This window comes from Triturus cristatus, chromosome 10 (assembly GCF_964204655.1).
Source record: "Triturus cristatus chromosome 10, aTriCri1.1, whole genome shotgun sequence".
In the NCBI taxonomy this organism is placed as follows: domain Eukaryota; kingdom Metazoa; phylum Chordata; class Amphibia; order Caudata; family Salamandridae; genus Triturus; species Triturus cristatus.
Window position 1 is genome coordinate 1,034,493,610 of NC_140593.1, and position 18,764 is coordinate 1,034,512,373.

Below are 18,764 nucleotides of genomic sequence, written 5' to 3' on the forward strand. Positions count from 1 at the left end.
TTATGGAAAATCACTCCTAGAACACTGCTGGTTATTTCTGTTCGCGCACAGTTGCAGCCCTGCAATTTTTATTAAAGATCTTCATAACACTTGTAAAAATAAAAACAGTAGCTAACATGGTTCAGCTTTTAAGACGAGTAATATTATTTTTAATGTTTACTTGTTGGTAAAATTATTATTTTTTCCACCCATTACCAAGTGGTTTCCTGTCGTTAGTTTACAGTCGCACTGCGATCTAGTTCGGGGAGAGAGAAATGTTCTACGAACTTCATTTTCTTTTCAACCACCTATTCTAGCTTCGTCCTCGTCCAAGTCAATAGAAATGAACAGGCAGTGATGTAAAACCAATGATCATGCATGGTTTACTCACATTTCCGTTTTCTCCTACTTCAGCTCAGAAAGTGGGACGAAGGGAGTGATCAGCAAAAATGTTCCCATGGTCTTTATTTTCTGTGTAGAGAGAGATATATTGGTAAAGAGCTTCTGCCTTAGTAACTGAGAAGTAATCATGGGATTCCCTGTGGTGGAATTAGGAAGCACATCTGCAGAATTAGTCTTAAGGCAAATTAAAAGGTGCTTTCCTTAGATCTTTCCATATACGAGCATGGTGCTGAAGTTATGTTGAGAGAATGTAAGGACCCTGATAAAAATCTCCTCATTGAGATTTGTCTAATTTGTACCAAAGAAGATATTAAACAGCAATAGTGTTAGCAGGTGTTGGTGTGTAGTAAAATGATTCATTTTGATCTAATCAGCAGAATACCCATACATTGAAGTTTAGCCCATAAGGTATGTCTGGGGACCAAACCAAATGGTACCTTAGTCGACAGAGCATAGCTCTTCTCTTCCTCACTCTCCATCCATATGCCTCGTGCTGCTCTTCTCCTCACTCACCAACCTTGTGCCTCACACTACGCTTCAGCTCCTCACTCTCCACCCTTGTGCCTTGCACTGCTCTTCTCCTCCTCACGCTCCATCCTTCTGTCTCACGCTGCTCTTTCTTTTTACTCTCCTTCCATCAACCTCACACTGCTCTTCTCCACCTCTCTCCTTTGTGCCTCATGCTACTCTTCTACTCCTTACTCACCTTTCATTTCCATCATGCTACTCTTCTCCTCTCTCCATCCTTCTGCCTCATGCTGCTATCCTCACTCTCCTTCGTTCTTCCTCAGGCTGCTATCCTCCTCACTCTCTTCCTTCTCCCTCATACAGCTCTCCTCACTTGCCTTTATCCTGCCTCATGCTACTCTCCTCCTCACTTCCCTTCCTTCTCCCTCATGCTGTTCTCCTAATCCTCACTCTCCTTCCCAATTCATCACACTGCTCTTCGCCTCCTAACTCTATGCTTCATACTGCTCCACAGCTAACAATTACAATTCAACCCACATAATTACATTCACATTACATACATACACTCAATAACACATGGCTAAAATACTATACCATTAGCAAAGCCAAAAGCTCAAACTTAAACAAATGGGAGACCTATTGCATTTCCAATGCTTGTCTTTTTTGTTTTCGCCAATGCTGTACAACATCGGCAAAAGGCATTATCATTAACAAAAAAGCAATGGCAATGCCAATAGGTCTACAAGGTGATAACTATTAGCTTTGAGAATGCTTGTTGTATATGTTTCAGCTGTCTTCTTTTTGAAGTACAAAACTGGTTGTGAAAAATATTAAGACGTTTCGAGACTATGTTTTATTTTCTACCTTCAATTGTCTTTGCACTTTCTGCTCAATTTGCTGATTTTGGGTGTTTTATTATTAGCATGAGGAGTAAGATATCTCTGTCCTTTACCTCGGTCTCTGCCATTTAAGAATAATTTAATTGCTAATATGCACCCACAAAACAACACTTTGGGAAAGATAGATAGATTAGTGCATGGATGTTTGTTCTTAAGGAGGTTCCACTTTATGTGGACTCCCTGGGCATCTCAGATATCAAAAGATATTAGGAGACTATACCTCACCCATATTTCTCATTGTGGCATGCTTCATCACTGGTGCCTTCTCATTGTAGTAAGATACTACTACCCGGGTGGGCTTAATATAAGTAGATTGTCTTAAGGAGGCAGCTAGCAGTTCCATGGCTAGAAGAAAGAGTAACGGGAAGAGGGGGCAACCCTGACCAGTACCTCGATTGATTAAGAATGGATCTGAGATAAAGCCCCCACAATTTACCTGTGCCGAAGGATTTTTGTACAACAAGCGTATTTTGTTTATAAATTGATCTCCCAGGCCAAATTTTTGTAACACCCTAAAAAGATAATCCCATTCAATCCGATCAAACGCCTTTTCTGCGTCAAGCGACAAGGCCAAAGTATCATCAGGAAGATTCTTGACATACCATAGTGTGTGGGCAAGAGTGCAAAGATGGTTCCTAGAGGAACGCCCCGGACCAAATCCTACTTGGGTACAGTGTATGAGAGATGGGATAACCTTACGCAAGCGAGAGGCCAGAATGCTAACTAGAATTTTGATGTTGCAGTTCAATAAAGATATTAGACGATAGCTGCTACATAATAATGGGTCTTTACCAGGTTTAAGTAACACAGCAATAATAGCTTTATTAGATATAAGGCCCAAGGAGGCCTCACGCTCGGCCTCTTGGAATGCAAGTAAAAGAGAGTCAAGCACATCTACTACTGCCCAACGATAAAACTCTGCAGGAAAGCCATCTTCTCCTGGGGCCTTATGATATGGCAAGCCAGCGATTGCATGCGATATTTCTTGCCTGGTAATTTCACCTTCCAAGAAGATTCTACCTTCATCTGACAAACAGGGTAAGTTAACATTTGTAAGGAAAGAATCCAATTTGTCAGTGTTAAGTTGAGTTTCAGCAGTGTAAAGAGACTGATAATTCTGGGCAAATTTGTAAACAATATCTTGGGGTTTAGTTAGAGTAACACCGTTCATTGACTTAATGGCCGGTATAGCCATAGCTGCTTGCTGCTGACGTAGCTGGGCTGCTAATAATCTTCCCGCTTTTTCCCCCTGCTCATAATGTCTCCCTTTCATTCTATGCAGGGCGTATTCTGCCTTAAAGGTAAAAAGGTTATTTAAAGCCACACATTGTTGTGATTAAGTTCTTCCACAAATTCAAGTAAATCAATTTAATTTCCTTCCTACACAAAAAAATACATTGTCTATATAGCATAGCCAAAGATTGACTTTGTCAGTCCATTTTGTTAGGGCGTCACCTCTGAGCACCTGCTCCTCCCACCAACCCACCAGAAGACTGGCGTAGCTGGGAGCGAAGCAGGTGCCCATCGATGTGCCCTCTATCTGTTACATTAGCATTTGTTTTAGTCAGTGAACATTATATATATATATATATATATATATATATATACATATATATATTCACTGAAAAAACCATAGGTTTCACACACGTTATAGTTAGGAATTAGCATTTAAAAAACCTTGCAAATTCACTGAAAAAACCATAGGTTTCACACATGTTATAGTTAGCGGAAATTTTACTGATAAAAAACCAATGAAATTCCCCCGTTATAGTTAGTGCAGGCAACTATAACTCACGCGACCGCAATCCTCTGCTGATGCTAGTACTGTATTTAGACACTTATTTACCCATGTCTTCTTCCATACATTTTTAGCTATACATATATTACAAATATTTTCTTTTCATAAAGACACATATGTCATCAGCAGAAGATTGCGGTCGCGTGAGTTATAGTTGCCTGCACTAACTATAACGGGGGAATTTCATTGGTTTTTTATCAGTAAAATTTCCGCTAACTATAACATGTGTGAAACCTATGGTTTTTTCAGTGAATTTGCAAGGTTTTTTAAATGCTAATTCCTAACTATAACGTGTGTGAAACCTATGGTTTTTTCAGTGAATTTGTACGGTTTTTTAAATGCTAAGTTACTTTACGCCATTCGTGGCGTGCGCGCCCACTTAACGCAGTTTGTTCCGTGCGCGCACGGTCCGCTTCGCGCACCGTGCGCGCTAGATGGGCCATGTACGCACGATGCGCTTCGCGCACCGTGCGCACATGGAGGACATATGATGCACTTCGTTTTTAAAGGTAATATTTTAATTTTTCGCAGTAGTTATAAGCCATGCACAAATGGTGCCCTTCGGGCACCATTTGCACACGGGGTGGAGAGAGTGTGGATAATTTTTTTTTTAAATATTTTTTTTTTTAATCTTTTCGTTTTTTACTTATGTGCTAAGCCATGCACAATTATTGACCTTCGGTCACCAATTGCACACGGGGTGGGGTTAGTGTGGATATTTTATTTTTTTAAATATTTTTTTACCGTACGCGTATGGTAAGCGTAATCGGCGAAATTAGCGAAAAAATAAAAATTCTGTTTTTGGCCTTGGGGGATCTTTGGGGACTCCCTGTACATGGCTATGTGTGTGGGAGCTGTCAAAACAGCCCCTTTAAATGTTTTTGTGCTTTGTTTGTTAATCATCTCTCTCAGTGCGAGAGAGAAAATGGCGGCCGCCGCTTCCTGGTTTCGGCCGATTCGAATGTTTACTAAGATCTAAGAGCCAATCATAATCGCGCTCGCGCACGCCACCGTACGCGTACGGTAAGCGTACCGTAAGCGCACCGTAAGCTGGCTCAGATATATATATTGATTTAAAGGCTATTTTCTCAGAATCTACTGAACAGATTTACACCAAACCTACAAAAGGCACTTCCTTGACCTGAGGACTACCTCTCTGCCAAATTTCTAGTAATTCTGTTCAGCCGTTCGGGCTGTAGCCCTGTCTAAAGGTCCTATGGAAAAATGCATGGGAAAAACGCGTTTTGGGACCCCCCTTTTATCTCAGCCCCCGCTTGACGAATCCCCCCGAGACTTTCAGGGTAGGAGCGGAGCGTAGCGCCCCACCTATTTTGAAAAATTCGCGAGGATTCGTCGACCGGCGCCAAAGTTATTCAAAATAGAATGTTGCGGATTTCCTATGGAAACGTGGTCCTAACTATAACTACCTACTGGCGACCGCCAGTAGGTATATATATATATATATATATATATATATATATATATATATATATATATGGAAAGGGCTCGATTCTCACTTGGAAAGGAAAGCCCGACACAGCTCCAGGGTTTCACAGGTGACTTTATTTATAATTCTGCGTGATGCCGGTAGTCCATGAAACGCTTAGGCAGACGCGTTTCAGTCCCAATCGACTTTCTTCAGTGCCGGTTCCATGGGCTCCTCATTCTCGCTGGAGGTCACGCACAGAGTGAAGATTGCAGTGGCCTCTCCCATTTAGGATGTAATTAGCCCCTCCTCCACTTCGGGAAATACTGACGTCACACGCTCACCCTGCTGAGCATAGGTTTGCTGGTAGTTGCAGTCCTAACGGAAGTCCTTTAAGTAAAGGGGACAACCAAACACCAAATAGTGTCCCGATAAAGCGGTAAGGATTTTAACACCAGCTCGAGTGCCCAGGAGGATGAAAAAGTTCACCTGTAGAATCCCTTTATCAGGCAACACACGTAGCCTCCTTTCTCCCCTGTGCAGACAGGTAAGTCCATAATGGAGATAAGAACTGCTGGGGGGGTAGCGCGTTATGTATACTACAAGACGAAGGTGTAGGTTCACCGCGCTACTCCAGACCGAAAGGGCGTGTCGAGGACCAGCAACCCACTTGCTGGTAAACATAAGGAAAGAGCTCGATTCTAACTTGGAAAGGAAAGCCCGACACAGCTCCAGGGTTTCACAGGTGACTTTATTTATAATTCTGCGTGATGCCGGTAGTCCATGAAACGCTTAGGCAGACGCGTTTCAGTCCCAATCGACTTTCTTCAGTGCCGGTTCCATGGGCTTCTCATTCTCGCTGGAGGTCACGCACAGAGTGAAGATTGCAGTGGCCTCTCCCATTTAGGATGTAATTCGCCCCTCCTCCACTTCGGGAAATACTGACATCACACGCTCACCCTGCTGAGCATAGGTTTGCTGGTAGTTGCAGTCCTAACAGAAGTCCTTTAAGTAAAGGGGACAACCAAACACCAAATAGTGTCTGCACAGGGGAGAAAGGAGGCTACGTCTGTTGCCTGATAAAGGGATTCTGCAGGTGAACTTTTTCATCCTCCTGGGCACTCGAGCTGGTGTTAAAATCATTACCGCTTTATCGGGACACTATTTGGTGTTTGGTTGTCCCCTTTACTTAAAGGACTTTCGTTAGGACTGTAACTACCAGCAAACCTATGCTCAGCAGGGTGAGCGTGTGACGTCAGTATTTCCGGAAGTGGAGGAGGGGCGTCCCCCATTCTAATCAATTACAGGCAACTAAACAGGCACCTAAATAATATAAAGGCATCGACGGTATATAGAACGTCCAAATTGACATCTGAAATGTGGCCCGCATGGTTTAGCAGGAAATCCGACAAATTTGATGCCTAGCGTAAAAATAGTAGGGCCCACACAATTTCACCATTATAATCTCCATACAAGCTCCAATGGATTCCGTATGTAAAAAAAAGTGAAAAACACATCTAAATCCTGTAAATGTCGAACTGTCTCCGTTATGAACACACAAAGCAGTCCATGCAAATTAGTCACTGTGCAGGGTCGGGGGAGGGCCATCCGCAAAAAATCCATAGGCCAAGCGAACCTCACTAATAGAGCGTTGGCTTAAACGGTGCCCAGTCACCAGATATCTGCTGGTCTAAAACGTGAGGCATTTCGAGCCAGGGGAAAGCAAAGACCCTGCGCTGAATGCCGACTGACCTCCTCGCTTCAGGATCTCTGCCTCCCACACTTCTGTCAGCCATTCTTCCTCTTTCCGGCGGAATCCAGGGGGCTAATCAATTTAACACTACCATGCTCCTACTCCAAACTGTGGTCTATGTGAGAAGCCCAGAAACAACTGAGAGATGTATGTATACATTTATGGATATTCTACTGTTCTCATATAGGTGCGTGACATGTGTGTGGTTTCTTCCATAAACATTCCATTCAAGATATTGATATGCAGATTACTTAGCTTTAATTAAATGAGATTAATTTACATTTTACAATCCAGGGTATTGGAAGACTCACCATTCACAATGTTTTTTTTCATGTACAAATTATTTTTATTAGATTTTAGTACAACAGATCCTCAAAAGAATGTTCTTTAGTTTTTACCAGTTCTTGTGTTATGATGAAACTATTGCCTTCAACTATTATTATGTAGTGCTCATTTTTTGAGGAGGAATTACTGAATAGGCACCAGCCATATCTTGCATATCCTCTTGTCAGGCAACCAGGATCTCTTCTGCCAGAAATCTCTCACAAACCTCATGGTACCACACCATGGGGCCTTCCAGATGCATTCAGAGTGCAGCACCTTCCCTTCGATTTGAGGCTGGACCTGGTCTTGGTCATCCCCAGATCTGTTGACATGTTGCTGCAATCTGTGCTTCACTTCAGCTTCCAATTCTCTTGAGACGATATCTCCTTTCATCAGAGCTAAGCCCTCACCATCCTTTGGCTTCCTTATACGTTAACCCTAACGGCATGAATGCACTGTGGTGTCAACACTCACACAGTCCCCTATAAATGGACTCAATATATTATCTAAATATGATATTCACACTTCAAGACTGTGTATTTGGAGTATCTTGCACTTTGTAGAATCCACGTTTACTTGCCTATGAAAATAGATTTTTTTCCCTTAGGATGGAAAGAAATCTTCCAATCCAGCCCTGTGGTGGATAGATGGGGAAGGAGGTGAAGTAAAGTGGAGCTATGAAGAGCTGGAAGTCTTCTCCAAGAAGGTGGCTAATATCCTTTCAGGTCCTTGTGGTCTGAAAAAGAACGACAGAGTTATTGTGATTCTTCCTCGAATACCAGAATGGTGGTTGATAAACGTTGCCTGCATCCGGGCAGGTGAGTAAAAGGTGCTGGATAAAACCAGAAAATGTTAAATTATATGTATCTGTCAGAAACCAAAAATTCACAATAAGGGGGGTATGCAGATTGTTTTGACCCGTAGATTTCTCACCCAGTAAATATCCCAGGCGCTAGACTGAATCCGGAGATTTTTCTCAGAATTGCTCCCGTTCACCGGTAGGTGGTGGTGTGCTGCACTGCGCCAACCGTATTCTGCCCTTTACGTGACGCCAGAGCTACATATATGTGCAACCACTGCAAGCTGATGTTAGTATCTTTCTTTCTATGCCTCCAGCCTTTGATCCGGATTTCGCTCCCAAAATGGTCATTTGTGTTGACGAATTTTCTTCAAAATTTTCATTTAAAAGTGTGCAAGGGAACAGGTCCTCTCCGAATAATATAGGGTTTAAACCATGTAGAAACTGTCCCAAGCAGATGTCTGTGACAGACCCCCATGAGGTATGTGTCTGGTGCCTTGGGTTCTTGCACAACTCCTAGCATCATAAGGACTCTGTCCAGATTCATCCTAAGGCAATCCGGAACTGCAAAACCAAGTGCTACATCTCCGAGCACTTTTGAAATGCATGTGAGGGCTCCTCCCGGTCGAAGTTGAAGACATGGACCCACTCCCATTCTTGGTAAAGATCTTCCTCATACTCCAAGTCATCCAAGTAAAAAAACAAGAAGTTGAAGTGGGATTCTCCATCGGTCTGCTCCTCTTGACCAGAGAAGTTGTGGAGATGCCTTGGTGCATCTCAGTATGGCTCTCCTACCGTGAAACCGATTCCTCAGCTTATCCCGTTGCCTCCTGAGTGTCTGGGTCAATCGACAATGACGCAACAAGTAGAGGCTTTTAAGTGATCCATGTTTCACATTTTCAGCACTCTTGTGGCTCCATCGGGCATGCCTTCGTGGCCAAAGAGGCCTCCAGTCAGAATACTATCAGAGGATTCGTCCTCGACGTCATCTGCACCTCTTGACCCCACTAAAGGGTACACTCTGATTCCGGGTTCGACGCACAACCCAACACCAATGCCGGAGGAGGAACCCCTTGTTTTATCTAACTCCGAGGCAGGCCGTACACAATCTTGACCAAAGTTGAGCCCTATATAGCTCTTGGTGCAGCCGATCTAACCACATTCTGAGTCTGACCCGACACTGCCATTACCTGGAATGCGCCTGCAAATGCTATATATTCCTTTTTCCTTTGACTCTGAACATAGTCAACATGCTCACACCACCTACACTCGTGAAATTTGGATCCATTTCCCAACTTGAAATTCTCACTGCCAATGTACCTTTCTCCTAATTTGTTTATTCCCACTTCTTCTCGTTAAGTGTCCCCACCCACAAGAAGGAGTCATGTCATATGGGCTGGTTAGTTTTATTCTCTCTGGCCTCTTGCATTTGATAACTTTTGTCTTCAGTCCTGTGCGGTCAGGATACTTCTGTTTTTGCCTGATCATAATAGCACTAGCTCTTTTCCTTTGTGCCTGTTTCTGAATCTCTTGTTGCTAAGCCAAGAGATACTCTGTTAAGTATAGTTCTTTCATATTCACTATAGTGGCCCCAATTCCCACCCTCATATGTTCATTTCCTATAGACCTGGACAGTGCATGTCTTGAATGTTTCATCTCAATCTCTACCCTTGTCCCCCTTGTCTGTTAATAAATGTTTTCTGCCCCTCTCGAGGTTGCAACTCAAACATTGAAAAATAATCTAGCCACACAAATGTATCCCTTAACTGCCTAGACCCATGTGCCACAGACTTGAAGACTGCTTCATCCGCAAAAGGTGCCATCTCTCCTAGTATGGTTTTCTAAAATTCCCAAATGTTCCCTGTCATGGCTCTACAAGATTAGGTAACATGGCCTCATCCTGCTTTTTCACTAAGCCATTTTTATCCACTGTGTTTGCACACACAGCACTGGTTACTGTGCTCTCTTCCTAGTCCACCAAGAAAGCAGCACCTCCACTTTTTAGGTATCGCCTGCACAGCGCTTGCGCTGTGCTTAAGAAATCTATTGTTTTAAATATAAACATTAAAAGAGACTTACATCCCGCCTCGTCATTCCTGGCTTCTCATTGGTTTCCATGCGTGCTACTTACTTTTCCTCCATTTCTGTTGGATCCAGCATATTTTCCTGCATTTACCAATACTTGTTCCTCATCTGTTTCTCTTATCAGTTTCCGTGGCCGAAATACTGTTAACATCTGCTTCGGTGGAACTATTTTTCCATAAAATGTTGCCGCTTTTTAGTCTTGCAGCATATTTATATAAGAATTTATCACCCGGGGAGATTAACTGATTTGCATAGAATCACAGGATTTTGAGACACCGAGACTCGAACTGGGATCCCCAGCTCTTGAGTCAGCGGCTCTGGCCACATCCTCCCCACTCCTGTGTTATTTGTCAGGGAGCTCTATCCTTCTCCCAAAGGATGATTGATAAACACAGCTCTTTATGCATCACATAGGCGAAACTGATGCATTACCAATGCTTGTTCTTTTTGATGTACGTTTCTAGCCTTATCTTTACCTCTGCTACCCTTTTCTTTTTGTACACTGCTTCCTCTCTCTGGCTCTTCACTCCCCCAACGTCCCTCTGAGCTTCATCTTTTGCTTCTGTTCTCTTCTTTTTCTCCAGTAGCATTTCCTTCCTGCAAAGATCTTATTTGTAGAGACTACCTCGGGGCCAGGCACTACCCCTCTTAGAGTCCTTGTGGCCCCTTGACTAGACGGCGCATGGGTGGAGCCTGATGACAAGGTCGCGGGACAGGCAGATTGCTAGAAATATCCTCCCAATGTTCACCTTGAGAATTAATGCATATGGTGTAACAATAATTTACGTGAAGCCTTTGGCACAGGTAGAAACATTGCCCATCTACTTTCTGTTTGACAAAATGTAATGTTAGATGTGTTAATATGTTCTCATGCAGATGTTTTGTAAAAAGAACAAACTTGCATTCAGTTGCATTGCCTATTGGACGAAACACCCAAGGGACTGAAATTAAATTTTACTGTAATGCGATTCCACTAACAATTGCACTCTTCAACTGCAAATTTAGAAGTAGCACAACACTTTTACACTGTGTAAAGTTTATAAGGCAGGCATTTAGGTAGGGCGTGAAACAAAAACGACTTGGAACTTGGGAAGTTAGTTTTCCAGTTAGCTCCCTCCTTGTACTGAGTCTTGGCCAAGTAATTTACGGGGGATTAATGGCACAACAGAAAGACCTTCTTATTAAAGAAAATGATATGCAAACAGAAAGGTCATCTTATTTGGAAGTTTTTATTTTTATTGAAGACCATGGAGAAGCAGCGGTCTATATGAACTGGTATAGGCTCACTGCACTCAATATTTCAAAGTTCTAATAAACAGCTTCTGCCTTTTCTTTTTCTGCCTCTCCATAAATAAATGCAATGGGCAGGCGAAAGGCAGAGTCTGTGCTGCATGGCACACCGGAGCCTTCTCCCTCTCTCCTCCCTATCTCAGAGTCACTTGAGCTTCGGAAGGAGGGAGGGGGAAGGCTGTTCAGCTCCTGGATCTCCATGGCTTGGCTGAACTACAAAAAGCAGTTCAGCCAAGCTGGGGAGAACCAGAGGCTGTGCACAGCTGTTAGCTGTAGAACATTCACAGCAACAGCTAGGAACACAGGCCTTACAGAGCCTGAGGGGATTTCACCCCCCCCCCTCGGCTCCGTGAGGCCATTGTTTTACTAATCAGAACATTGTGCCCTCATGGGACGGAATGTTCAAATAGCTTTATAGCCTGCCATAGCTGTGCTATACCGGCCATTAAAGGCCTGCTTCCTTGTTATAGGCCCTCGCCTTTGGTCCCGGCCTTTAACACTGGAGCGGGACTTTAATGGCTGGTATAGCCTGCTATGGGCTATAAAGGTATAGTATCAAAGGAAAGCAAGACAGAGTATGAGCTTCTTCTTCTTTGCTGAATACCTGGTTTACAGTGGCACACAAGTGCATGGGTCCCAATGTCACTTTGGTTAACATGATTGTTGAGTGTGAAAAGAACAAAGTCTGATTGAAAGAAACAGCAAACAAAAAATTTTTATATCATCTTTTGTAACCAGGTTATCTAAACTAGCAGTTTAGTTTAATGATTGCTCATTGTGACCTTGCACCTAGAAAGTAAAAAGTGTTCTTATAATTGAGCGATAAAGAACTGTTTACTGTTACCGTCAGGTCTTTATACAATTGAAAAGATGTAATTTAATCTTAAAGACAACGAGTATCAGAGAATCATTTATGAATTTTTATTATTCATATTGCTGGAGGGTATCTAGTTCGTAGTTCACTTTACTAGATATGTGGACTTTTTGCGGATCTATTAGTCTATTATAGTCCCTATCCCATACGGTCCCTCTATTCCAATGTATCTCCATTCTGGAGATGTATTTTGTTTATTTTTAGGATCCTCCAATCTATTAGGTATTCTTGTTTGTTATTTTTTTTATTTAAAGATTTTAATGCTGAATAAGTTTATTTATGTTACATTTGTATATCTATTATGGACTACTATATTTATTTTTTAATAGCATGCGTATATAATGGTGAAGATGTAATTGGATATATTTTCCAATAAACTCACAACGTTGTAAAAGAAAAAGTAATAAGGAGGAATCAGTGATAACCATAACCTGATGAATCTATATGTGTTCTAGGCATTGTTCTTATCCCTGCGACTTCTCAACTGACCCCTAAAGACATTCATTACAGGCTACAGGCTTCAAAGGCCAGTTGCATCATTACCAGCTATACTTTGGCGCGCGAAGTAGACGCTGTTGTTTCAGATTGCGATTTTGTGAAGGCCAAGCTAATCGTGCCTGAAGGCCGACAAGAGGGATGGTTAAACTTTAAAGACTTATTCAAGTAAGTGTACTTTTATGTTACCGTTTGTTTTTCTTTGAGCAATGAAAGTCACCGCTTTTGTATTATGAGTGACTATGTATGAGAAAATCTTAATTGTGTGGGGGTGTTGTTAAATCAGTAAGCAACAACAAATATCGGGATGCGAATTGGGAACCAAAGAAATTATCCAATAAACCACCAGGTAGCAAGCAAAGGATGAAACCAAATTATAAGAATGGTGTAGTTTCTTGTGTACTAGATCTTTTTAACAATGCCCTACAGAATAAGCCATTGCCATTACCCCAATAACACAATAATTGATTTACTCATAGGACAAAAAGGTCCTGAACCCTCTATTATGGCACCTATTGATTACTTTTGATAGCCTCATTCATCCTCCAATCATTTTGGCCCAGCGCCATCTTTTCACATAAACAGAACCGGTAACAGCTGTGAGTACCTGCAGCCCATATACAAAATTAATACCCAAAGCCTCTTGCCATGACAGTCCACTTACCAGAAAGCTTTTCCAGTGAGAAAAGGCCCCTGGATTGGTTGAGATTTTGTTTTATTTGGACAATCACGGAATTGCAGTAGTCACAAAAAGTGCTTTAAACAAATTTATAAATGCATATGTGGCATTACAAAAACAAAGAATCAAGAATCCTTTGGCTGGGGGGCGTGGCCTGCAGCCAAGCAAGATGGCCGCAGCCTAGTTGGGCTCCGGGGGAACGATCGACTCCCCCTCTCATCCGTAACATATCCGGGCAGCGATCCGATCCCTAAGGTCTGGAATCGTGCAGCGGACACACAGCGTTGCATCCCGGTCCAACTCCGGGGTCCCTCGGACGCCCACGACGGAATCGGCGAGACCTGGACCTCTGCGGCCTGCCTCAGCGTGTGCGACCGGGGCCTCTAGTGACGGGGCGGCCCTGGGCGAGGCGTGCCCGAACAGATCTACACTGCGGCGGTGGCGGAGGCTGGACGCCTGCGGCAAACACTGGCGACGGCGACACCTGAGGTGGCTGAGGCGGGAGTGAGGCGAGCGTTGGACGACCCCCATCGGCCCGGGACGAAGGGCCTGCGAGAGGCGCAAGGATCCGCTGTCCATCCGGTGGGCCTGCCCGCGCTAAAGCGAGCTGCTGCCGGCCCCTGGGCCTGCGCTGCACAGGAGACTACGCTCCGGACCTGCATCGGGCCCCGCCGGGACGTGAGGCCGGCCCCTGCTGATCCATGCCGACCCCCCCCCCCCTCTCTCGGGGACGACCAGAGACGGGGATCGCTCCCTAAGCTGCCTGAAGGGTTCGGGCCCGGCCTGGGGGGCCCCTGGTGCATCGCTCCCCCGTTGCTCTGCGGGAGTGACATTTGGGAGGTATCGCTAACGCCATGAGCGGGAAAGGAACCAAGGGGCACCACCAAGGCAAGCTTGCTAAGTTCGCCTACACCAGGGACTCCGAGGTGTCGGACCGCGGCGGCCCCACCGGGAAGATGGCGACGACCACCGACTCGCCGAAGGTGACGCTGGAGGACATCATGATGGCCTTAACGCAGGTACAATCCACAGTGGGGTCAATCTCTACGGACGTATCCCTGCTCCGCGCAGACTTCCAGAAGATGTCCGCCAGGGTAGCAGAGGTGGAGCAGGCAACGGAGACTTTGGCGAAGGACTCCAAAGGCCTCCTACAGAGAGTGTCGCAATTGGAGTCGGAGAACAAACGCATGGCGGCCAGGCTGGACGACCAAGAAGGGCGCTCTCGCCGCAACAACGTGCGCATTATTGGGATTCCCGAAAGTGAGGGGCACCCGGCCATGGACCTCTATGTGGAAGAATTGATTAAGTCCAAGTTGCAACCCCGGGGCCTCTCGACATTCTTTTCAGTGGAGCGCGCACATAGGGTACCGGGAGGGCGCCCGAAGGTTGGGGCGCCTCCGAGGCCTGTCCTGGCCCGCCTGTTTAATTTTAGAGACAGGGATGCCATTCTACAGGCGGCGCGGGTGGCACCGCCGATTCGGCTTCAGAACTCCACAGTGTCCTTCTTTCCGGACTATACGGCTGCGGTGGCGGCGCAGCGGCGGAGCTTTGTGGAGGTCAAGAAGAAACTACGGGCTCGCGAACTTCCATATGCAATGCTCTTCCCGGCGCGTCTCCGGGTGGCGGCGGAGGGCAAAACTTTCTTCTTCGACACACCAGAGGAGGCTCATGACTGGTTGGAGGGGTGGCGCCGTGCTGGTGGCGCAGGGCGTTCGAGCCGAGGGACAAGGTGTCCCGGGAGTGAGATCGATCCTACTGGACATGAACAGCGCCTTGAGGAGGTTGAGGAGGAACCCACGGGTTGATGCGGCGGCTCGCATCCTGACCGAACTGCAGTTCAAGACTACCCGCTGGGAACTGATGTTGATGTAATGTCCGCATACTGGCTGATTTGGGGACATGAACTATGAGACCTGGGGACGGGGGATGTCCGGGTCCCCCTCGGACTCCACGCTCCCTAAAAAGCGCAAGTACTGTTCGGGGTTCAAGGGACTGAGCACTCTGCTAAGTTGGGGTGGCGGGCAGTTCTGAGTCCGTGTGGCAGGGAGGCAGGGAGGGGGGTGGGGGGACGGGGTATGTTCCTTGGTTTTGTTTCGTTGTTTTGGTTTGGTAGGACACAGCTCTTTGACTTACATCATACACATGTTCTGCACACAACCTGGGCCACACTATGCTCTACCCGCTTATTGCTTTATCTCCTCTCCCACCCGCCGTGAAGTCAGACTTGACTACTCCAATAGCCTCCGACACTGACTTGACCCCGGTGCAGCCCCTCTCCTTACTGACCTGGAATGTACGGGGTTTAGGAGACAAAATCAAACGAGGTCTGGTCCTGCATAGTATTAAACGGTGCGCCCCGGCGCTGGTCTTGCTTCAGGAGACCCATCTCACCGGCACGGCTACTAAAGCGCTGGACAGATGGGGATATAAGATGGTGGTCCACTCTGAGTTTACTTCTGGGTCCCGAGGGGTTGGCATCTGGCTGCGCAAACAGTCCCAATTAATAGTGCTTGATGTACACACGGACGGAGCCGGGCGGTTTGCCGCGGCTCACATACAATGGGAAGGGCATCTTTATAATGTAGTGTCGGTCTATATCCCTCCTGGGTTGCATGCCACGGCGTTCCCGGCACTTAGTGAATTTCTCCTTACCCTACCGGAGGGAGAGGTGCTGCTTGGGGGTGACTTTAATGCGGTGATGAACGATCACATTGACCGGTCTCCGCCTCGGGCACAGGGTAGCGGCGCAACGCGACTAGCAGGCTTCGTGGCGGCGCTAGGGTTCACAGATCTTTGGCGCTGGCACCACCCGGAGACACGCTCCTATACATTCCATTCCGGGGTGCACAACAGTCTAACCCGCATTGATCACTTTCTGGGCTCCCCCGGATGCCTCCATAACGTTGAAAGTATTGACATTAGACCCAGAGGCATCTCTGACCATTCCCCGATCCTTCTGCACTACCACAGTTCCCACCTGATGCGCCGCCGCGTTTATACGATACGCCCCAGCTATCTGCGTCTCCCGAAGATTAGTAAATCCATCACACAGGGGTCGAAACTCTACTTCCACGAGAACGCCGCTTCGGTTGACTCTCCCACAATTCTTTGGGAAGCGTACAAAACGGTGCTGCGAGGCCAGGCGATGGCGGCCATCACAGGACATAAGCGCATGCAAACGTCTGAGTTGCAGACGCTGGAGCTTGAGCTCCGGGCTGCGGAGGCTCGTCAGGCCGAAACCCCCTCCCGTGAAACCTCCCATGACCTACGAGTGGCTCAAGTAAAACACAGGGAGCACCTGGCAGACCGTGTTAAACAGCGACTTGAGGCCTCACGGCATACGGTCTACGATGTCGGCGATAAAACCGGCAGGCTACTGGCGTGGTTGGACAGGCGAGACAGCGGAGCCCGATGGATCGCGCAGTTGGCTACGGCCGAGGGGTCGACAACGTCAGACCCACGAGAAATAGTGCGCACCCTGGCGGGGCATTTTCGTGGTGTGTATTCCTCCAACTCCTCCATGTCGGAGGAGGTGGCGCTAACATACATTAGTGACCTGCAGATGCCTAAGCTCTCCCCTGAAGCCAGGGAGTCCCTGGAGGCTGATCTTACGGTCGAGGAGCTGCAGGTGGCTATTGCGGCATTACAACCTGGCAAGGCACTGGGTCCTAATGGCATCCCGATTGAGCTGTATCAAAGGCTGCCCGAGATGCTGACCCCACACTTGCTGAATATGTATAAACATGGCCTGGAGATGGGGGAGCTCCCCGCGGACCAACGGACGGCCACCATCGTGGTACTGCCAAAGCCGGGTAAGCCGGCGGACCAATGCGCCTCCTATCGCCCCATCTCTTTGCTTAATGCAGAGGCCAAGATCCTTGCGAAACTGTTGGCCCTCCGACTCATGCCACACTTGACTGACATAGTGCACCCGGACCAGTCGGGCTTTATGCCCGGGAGGAGTACCTCCCACAATCTGAGGCGCTTACATAGCGTGCTGGCCCGAGTGGACCGAATTCAAGAACCCGCTGTTATTCTCTCCCTTGATGCCCGTATGGCATTCGATATGGTGGAGTGGCCCTTTCTCTTCGCAGTACTGTCTCATCTGGGGTTTGGGCCGAAATTCTGTGCCTGGATCCGACTCCTGTATACCAAACCACTGGCCCATGTCGCGGCCAACGGGCACATGTCGGAGGATTTCCCCCTGGGGCGAGGTACGCGACAGGGCTGCCCGCTCTCGCCGCTGCTTTTCGCCCTAGTACTCGAGCCCCTCGCGACATGGATACGGTGGGAGCCTATGATGAGAGGCCTTCGATGGTCGGCGAACTGGGAAGACCGCGTCTCCCTATACGCGGATGACATACTGCTTTACTTGTCATCTCCGAGGCGATCCATCCTTACATTACTTAATATTTGCGAGGTGTTTGGCCGGGCATCCGGCTATACGATCAACTGGTCGAAGTCGGTCCTCATGGTGCTGAGGGGCCCCCCCCCTCGACTGTCGGAGGGCTGCCAGATACAGGTGGCGAAGGGGTCGTTCAAATACCTGGGGATACATGTTGCCTTGGATCAGATGGAATTTTTCAGGCGTAACTTAAGCCCTCAACTGGACCGCCTCAAGCAGGATGTGCGGCACTGGGGAACGTTGCCCTTGACCCTGGTGGGGAGGGCGGCGCTCTTTAAAATGATGGCCCTGCCGAGGTTTCTCTATGTGTTGGAAAATACTCCTTATCCGGTGCCACCGGCTTATTTCCGAGCGGTTGCAGCGCAAGTCTCTAATTTACTCTGGGGCAACAAACCAGCACGCATTGCACAGGCGAAACTGGTCTGTGGGTGGTACGATGGGGGAATTGCTCTCCCAGATATCCAGTTGTATTATTGGGCGGCGCAGCTCAAGGTGATCAACCAGTGGCTCCATGCGCCGCAGTCAGATCCAGCGTATAAGGCAGATAGGGATATACTGGGCGAAAGGGGTATGCTAGCCCCATTGTATGATGCCCGGCTGGCCCCGCAGCTGATTGGCCCTCTGCGTCAGACTGTGTCTCTCTGGCACGTGGCACAGGCCAGGCTGGGGTGGCGCGGAGTCCTGACGCAGCTTACGCCTCTCTGGGACACGAAGCGACTGGGACGGCTCAGGGACAGCAAGGGCTTTGCCGCTTGGGACGCTATCGGGATCTCGGTGATAGGCGACGTGTGGCACAAAGGGGAGGTTGTTCAATTCGCTCGTTTGCAACAACAGTATGAGCTGGCTCCCTCAGAATGGTTCCGATACCTGCAGATGAAACACGCCCTAACGACACAGTTAACCCCAGGTGTGCAGGTTCCAGAGGCATCTCCGCTGGAAGACAGGCTGCTGACCGAATACATGCCTAAGCGGGCCACATCTTTCACATACCGCAAACTGATCAACAATTTGCCGGACCCTATGGGGGTCTTGCGGGAGAAATGGGCTGACGAGGTCGGCGATTTCGATGACCCAGATTGGCGGGAGGC

At 47.1% G+C, this 18,764-nt stretch overlaps 1 protein-coding gene across 5 annotated transcripts in view; it reads left to right on the forward strand.

Moving 5' to 3' along the window:
- Window positions 1-18,764, forward strand: part of LOC146796486 (acyl-coenzyme A synthetase ACSM3, mitochondrial-like) — a 411,246-nt gene that overhangs the window by 144,345 nt on the left and 248,137 nt on the right. For all 5 annotated transcript variants that reach the window (XM_085629088.1, XM_085629091.1, XM_085629092.1 and 2 more), the window contains exons 3-4: window positions 7,657-7,867; window positions 12,553-12,760. In XM_085629088.1, the coding sequence (XP_085485214.1) occupies window positions 7,657-7,867; window positions 12,553-12,760 (419 nt within the window). The remainder of the gene's footprint in view (window positions 1-7,656; window positions 7,868-12,552; window positions 12,761-18,764) is intronic.